This window comes from Silurus aristotelis (genome assembly GCF_946808225.1).
Source record: "Silurus aristotelis genome assembly, chromosome: 8".
NCBI classification, from domain to species: Eukaryota; Metazoa; Chordata; class Actinopteri; order Siluriformes; family Siluridae; genus Silurus; species Silurus aristotelis.
In genome coordinates this window covers 29,700,608-29,707,592 of record NC_139581.1, presented here as the reverse complement: position 1 = coordinate 29,707,592, position 6,985 = coordinate 29,700,608, and the positions used below count along the sequence as shown (strand labels likewise).

At 45.1% G+C, this 6,985-nt stretch overlaps 2 protein-coding genes across 5 annotated transcripts in view; one reads left to right on the top strand and one right to left on the bottom strand.

The window, feature by feature from the left end:
- Window positions 1-1,335, bottom strand: part of sik3 (SIK family kinase 3) — a 28,111-nt gene extending 26,776 nt beyond the window's left edge. For all 3 annotated transcript variants that reach the window (XM_083548515.1, XM_083548514.1, XM_083548516.1), the window contains exon 1: window positions 909-1,335. In XM_083548515.1, coding sequence (XP_083404641.1) covers window positions 909-1,199 — 291 coding nt within the window. In that variant the 5' untranslated portion in view covers window positions 1,200-1,335. The remainder of the gene's footprint in view (window positions 1-908) is intronic.
- Window positions 1,336-3,877: 2,542 nt separating this feature from the next.
- The window catches only part of sidt2 (SID1 transmembrane family, member 2), an 11,734-nt gene continuing 8,626 nt past the window's right edge, over window positions 3,878-6,985 (top strand). The window contains exons 1-3 of one of the 2 annotated variants that reach the window (XM_083548506.1): window positions 3,878-4,774; window positions 4,997-5,118; window positions 6,260-6,424. In XM_083548506.1, the coding sequence (XP_083404632.1) occupies window positions 4,481-4,774; window positions 4,997-5,118; window positions 6,260-6,424 (581 nt within the window). In that variant the 5' untranslated portion in view covers window positions 3,878-4,480. The remainder of the gene's footprint in view (window positions 4,775-4,996; window positions 5,119-6,259; window positions 6,425-6,985) is intronic. The other variant, XM_083548505.1, reaches the window with a different exon arrangement.

The following is a 6,985-nucleotide window of genomic DNA, read 5'->3' as shown; positions in this document are numbered from 1 at the left end:
ATCTCTCACTCACTCACACACACAGGGCCATCATCATCATCATCATCATCACTACTCATAACGCTAACATGAATCTACATTCTTATATTCTATAATACATATAAAGATCTCAAAGCCCGTGTATGACTCATTACAGACCCGAACATCCTGAAAACCTCCACAAATGTGATTTTACACATAATTCAGCTCTAAACTTCATCCGGGTTCATTCAACAACTCCGGCTAGTCAACTTCACTTCATCACACTGGGGAGAAGCGCCGGGTTTGTGTCTCTCTACTGTTTATTCCTTCATATTGTTGTAAGTATAATATAATAAAACCCTCACACGGAGTTCGTGTGAAGATTTACACACATTTCGGTGGTATTAGTGCCGCTGACACGCTCGCCTCAGTACCGTTACTTTCTCCAGGCTAAGCGCTTTCTCCGGGGCGACCTAAAAACCGAGCTTCATACCCGGAATACTGTTCCATAAACCCGTGTGAAATATAAATAGATGAATCAAATCCCCCAGTGAATACACAGCTGAAGCCCGGGCGAGGTGACAGACTGAGGGGAGGGAGAAAAGGGGCTCGGAGCGCGCTAGCTGCGATTAGCTTAGCACAGAAACTGAGCTACACAACAACACTGGCCCCGCAGGCCCATTGGCTGAATCCCAAACCGCTCCTTATTGGACATGAAGCGCACTACGTAGCGCGCAGTAAGGCGCACCGGGTGAACCCTGTGTAGGGCGCCTATGTAAAGGGATTCGCCTGCGTTTGGGACGCGGAGATTAATCTCAGCCTCAGCGCTGATCTTTTTTCTTTTTCCTTTTCTTCTGTTTTTTTTTTTTTTGTTACAGCGGAGAAAGAGAAAGGTGACAGCCCGGGAAGGTGGACGGTGAGGCTTCCGGTAGGAGCCTGGGCCTCACCTTGGCTTTGGTGATGACGTGCGTGGCGAGTTTCACGACGGCGAAATTGCCCTTGCCGATGGTCCGTTCCAGCTCGTAGTAGCCCACTCGAGCTGGGGGCGGCCTGCCGACCGCGGGGTGCCCGGGGCCCGACATACACGACGCGCTCTGTCCGACTCGGCCCTGTTGCTCGATGGCGGAGCTCGGCGGTGCTCTGTTCGCCGGGCACATGGACGCGGCGTTGCGGGCAGAGTGCGAAATCGCGGCCGCGGCGGACGCACCAACAGCAGCTCCGCTTGGCACGGCCGCCATCTTCTCTCTCGCGCGCTCGCACTCTCGCGCTCTCTCTGCGGGGAAAAAGCTACTGAGCGGCGTTGCGGCGTCGCGCGACACCAGGACACGCCCCCGCCGTGCGTCACTCGGCTCAGTCTCCCCGCCCTCTCCGTGCGTCACACCGCACGCCCCGCCTCTCCTCTTCCCCGCAAGCGCCCGCGCGTGAACATGTCGTTATAACAACCGTTCGCGTAAACGATGACTTCATCGCCATCGGCTCCGCCCCCCCCCCCTTCCTCCTCCTCTTCCCGCGCGCGCTCATGGGATTCCGGTCGCTATAACGACCGAAGCGATACCTCGCGTCACTGCGCGAGCGTTGCGTTGCGGCGCGTCAATTTCTAGCCGCATCTAATTATCGCGAAAAAAAAACATTTACATAAAAAAAAAAAAAAAAAAAATGAAAAGAAAACGAAAGATTATGTTTTTTAGTCGTGAAATTTGTGTGAAAAAAGGTATTGCCATGACAACGCCAAAGATTTGTAGGTTATGCAAAACTCGCGAATTCTCGCTCTGCACGCGCTCCACGATCCTCCACCGTGCACGAGCGGGTGTGTGGCAGCTTCCTGTGGGTTCCTCAGGGTTCTCGTGTGGTAAAAGTGTGCGAAGTGCCATGAGATGTACGACTTTTTCTGGACCGGATCTTCACCATGAAGATGATGCTGATGATGAGTGTGAACATACGCATGATGATCAGAACTCTTTAAAATGCTTTTAATCCCCATGACGATAAGATCAGCCCATGAATAGCTTTGATAGAGAATAATAGGGTCTATGAATATGCATGAGATGTAAAATAGGAAAGCCTCCACATGCCCCGCCCAACTGTAATTATCTAGCAGCAATATTTGTTTATTTATGACCACAAGGTTGTTTTTATACGTGATTCAGGTGATACAGTATTTCTGTTATTTATTGTCACGTAATGCACGTGGAACGTGAAGTTGTTGGTGTCACCTATGGGAGAATATGAATGTTAGTTTTGATGTCACCATGGGAAAAGATATGTGTTGACGTTAACTATGGGAGAAGATCAACTGAGAGAGAAAATGAGCATGGATGTCCCCGATGGGAGAAGATGAACGTTGATGTCACCTATGGGAGAAGATGAGCGTTAATGTTGATGTCACTTATGAGAGAAGATGAGCGTTGATGTTGATGTCACTTATGGGAGAAGATCAACTTTGAGAGGAGATGAGTATTGATGTCACCTATGGGAGAAGATGAGGGTTGATGTTGATGTCACCTATAGGAGAAGATAAGTGTACAGGAGAAGATGCACACTATGCATAATGTATAATCACTGGTGTGATCACAACCACGACCACATTTCTAATAAACCTGCGTCATTAAAAAAACTACCTTACGCAAGGCGATCCCTGTCTGTCTGTTTGAAGCCCACGTTCAGGAACTGTCTGTTTACGTTCTAAACCTGGAAGAAAGACACGGCGATTAGAACCAAAAATCTCAATCTTGGACTGATCAGACCAAAGGACACTTTTCTACTGATCTAATGTCCATTAATTGTGTTTTTCAGACCAAGAAAATCTCTTCTGCTTGTTGTTCTTCTGAAGTAATTTGTGTCTAAATTATGCAGTTACCTCTGAACAGTGAAAGTTGAAATATTCCTGCCATTTAGACTTCAAGAAACATTTATTTAAATCTGCAGTTTCTAAAGCTCGTAATTCTAATAAACATATCTTGTGCAGCAGAGGTAGTTCTTGGTCTTCCATTCCTCATGAGAGACCGTTTCATCATAGCCTTCATCATCAGCACATTCAGAATTCAATAAAATGTCACAAATGCTTTCCTGAAGGGAATCAAGGCACATCTGTGAACTGAAATACATTCCAAATGACCACCTGATCAATCTGATGAGAGAATGCAATGAATTTGCCAGTCTGGAATCAAAGCTGAGATATAAATCTGAACGTGTTTATCACGTGTTTTTGGTTAAAACATAATTCCATCCGTGTTTATTTATGTGATTATACTATGTGATTTTTGGTCGAATTCTTTTTTTTTTTTTTCATCTCAGGACTTTTGATAATTTATATGTTTAAGGCTGAATATTAATGCTGGAGAAGCCGAGCGGTAGCCACAGTGGAGATTAATTAGGAAATACCGACATCTAGTGGCTACATAGGGAATTTGCTATTCTTGCCTTCACCAGCGTTAGAATGGTTTTGATACGATATTTTTCGTGAATTAAATTATTAACATATAAATGAAAAAAATCACATATTAATACATTCACTAAATACTAATATATCTGGAAGTCATACAACAATTTTTACAACGATTATTTAAATATGTGCTCAAATAATAAATACAAGTATACATATATAAAATACATTAAATATCTTAACATTTATATTAGATATGGAAACAATTTAATTTTACTTATATTTCTTTTCAGACCATCATCGCATTTTTATGGATAGTTTTCTTGTCCCTTTAAACATAGCGGACGCTTTGAAGTAGCGCTCCGAATTATAATTATTATTGACATGTCCATCATCAAATCAGAGTGCTCCTGGTCCACGAGGAGACGGGATAAAAATCAGCCAATTACAATGCTCAGACGGGATTCTTAGCCAATCAGAGTGCGCGAGAAGGCGGGATCTTTGCGCTGCTGTGTTTGTGAGTGTTGGATCGTTGTTGTTCACGCGGGGGCGCTGTTGAGTTACCTGGATTGAACTCGGTGTGTAAACATCTCGATGTTCGGGTGGATGTTCTGCAGGAGGAGGCGGAAGGGACGCGGACGCTGCGGACGGTGAACGTGTGAAGACGTATTTCTCCGCGCAGACGGATGTGGAAGCACGTTTACCGGCGACGTGCGGCGTGTTTTCGACGCGACAGCAAAAAACACTGGTTGGACTTTAGAGCATGCTAATGCTAACAGCTGGTTAGCATGATATATGGGACAGTATGAGATCCAGAAATGCACATTTTTGACTCTTTTGTTTGGGTGGATTTCAATATTTCCGTCTGAAGACTGTTAAGTGACTCTGTGTAGCCGCATTGCTGCTGTTTGATCTTCAACCTTGTCATGCTGACTCCAGAAGCGTGCTGTCACCTGACAATTTCTACTTGATTGCTTTTATTTGTAAAAATTTTTTTTGCAGATTTTGGATTATTATTATTATTGTCATCATTATATTTTTCCACCATGCTGTCATTCAAGCGCGGTCTCTGACGCTAGGTGATTGCGTCATCATTACGTCATCCCTCCTCGGTCTTGGGTTCGAGCTGTCAGGGTGATGATCTGTGACTGTTCTGATGAAGCAGAACGAGGCGGCATGGCCGGACGCTGGAAACCCTCACGCTGCTCTTACACACGCTTTGTGTTCGGTTTGTTGTTTGTGTTGACGGTTGAGGTTGTTGAGGTTGTTCAGGGTGGTCCTGGGGGTGGTCCTGGGGATGAAAACGGCTCGGTGGCGGCGGCGGCGGTGGTGGTGCAGAAAGATGGACAGTTCGACTCCAATTACTACGACAAAGTGAATGACAATATGCAGATCATCTACACCTTCAACCACACCGTCACACGTAACAAGGTGAGCTTCAGCCGGTCCTGAAACCACGTCCCCACCGTCTGCTTCTGGAAATATTGTTGTCTTCGGGTTTGACGCTTTGGTCTGAGAGCGATGGAAAACGTCTTGTCTTTCACTTTCTACCTTCTTTTCATGCCATTGTTTCACTCACATTCTGTTTCTCCCGTCTTTCTTCTGACCGTGTCTGTTTGAGTGAGTAGTGTAACGTGTGTTTTCTGGTCTCAGACCGAGGGGGTTCGAGTGTCGGTGAAGCTGCAGTCTGAGAGCACCAAAAGCCCCCTGTTGTTCGTAGTGAGGCAGAAACAGGCCGTGCTCTCCTTCCAAGTGCCACTCATCCTGCGAGGACTGTGAGTATCTGCTCATCTAGTGACCATGACCTTCTTTCTTCTCATCTTCATGTGTAGGGTCTGTTCAACTCTCGGATATTTCACATAAATATCTTCTAGCACATTCGCGCTGAAGCAGTTAATTAAGGTTTCTCAGGGTGCACAGATTTGCTGATTTGAAAGCACATAAAGAGGAAGGTCAAGCAGGAAGTTTCACAAGAAATGAACTGAACTCTGGATCCTTGATGTGGATGTGAACATCACACACTGGATTACTAACCAGACACGTGTTTTATTAGAACAGACGACAATAAAATCAGTTCGAGGTTCAACTTGATGGCAAGATGGTTTTAGAGTTTCTGCTGTGAAAATAAAATTCCAAAGGTTATTATTTGCCTAATGTGGATTAAAGGGATGTGTGTGTGTGTGTGTGAGAGAGAAAGAGGCAAATAAAGATCACGTGTTAGCTGATTCGTGAAGCGTTTAGTTCCATATTCTCACACACACACACACACACACACACACACACACACACATACGCCTGCCTGCACATGGTTGACCTCTCCAGATCACAAGTTTCAGTTCCTCTGTGTGCTCCAGTTAAGATCGTGGAGAATAAACTGTGTCACATGATCAGAGTTCAGTACATCTTTACATTTAAATAGGGCACTTTAGGGCATGTTTGTCTTTGTGGGTGGTATTGGGGACTTTAGATACCCCATGAGGGCACTTGAAGCATTTTTGTGCTACTGTGGGTGACTTTAAGGTGCACAGATAATAATCTTATGGCACTTTGTGTCACTTTGGAAGACTTTAGGGCACTTGGGGAGCATTTTAGGCCCCTTACAGTGGGCTTTAGGGCAGTCGCATTGACTTTATGGGACTAGGAGCAGTTTTGGGGGATCCTGTGTGGATAGGGCAGTCTTGGGACACTTGAATAGCTTTATGGCACTTTTGTGCTGTCTTAAAATCTTTAGGGCACTTCGTAACCTTTGAGCAGGTTGTACGGAGACGTTAGGACACCTCACAGTTTTTAGTGCTCCAGGGTTCATTCGGGTTCACAAAGTGGTCTTTAGGGCATTTAACTTTGAGAAAAGTTAGAGCACTTCAGGACACTTTGGGGAGCCTCGGTGACACTTCAAACTTCTCTCCCTTTCTGTAGTTACCAGAGGAAGTACAAGTATACGCAGGTGGGCCGAACTCTGTGCCAGCCCCCAACTCTCGCTCTTTCTGAGACCCAGTTCTTCTACGTGGATGTGTCCACTCTGTCCACCTCCAGCATCCAGTACCAGCTGTGGGTCAGCCGGGTGGAAAGCTTCACACTGCAGTGAGTCTCATCATCCTAATGGATTAATATACCTTTGGGGCAGTTTTTTTTTAGTACCTTTAGGGCATTTCAGAAAGGTTTATTTTACATACTTACTCCAATGTGCTAATTTTATAGACCTGAGGGGCCTTTCAAGGGCACTTTTAAGCTAGTTGGGGCATCACATTATTGTTTTGAGGGCACTTTTTTGGGTGATACTTTGGGGTGAGGTAACTGATTGATTGATTTTTGACCATTTGAGGAACATCATAACACTTTGAGATATTTTTGTGTAGAATACTGGGGGGCACTGTAGTGAACCTTTCTGCACATTGGGGTTCCTTGGGAGAATATAAGGGCAGGTATATCTAGTGGGTTTAGGGGCATTTTGTTTTGGTTTATCAGGGACCTTTTATTGATTCATTTTCATGTCCTTTATCATCTATCAGCTTGTACTGCCTTCATCCTCTTCCTCATGGTTTAGAAACTGGATAAACCCGTCGTGTGACACGTCGTCCACGTTTGTCATCTAAGACTGTTTGATTTTACAATGACCTCGTCCACTTGTCATCATCTGGGCGT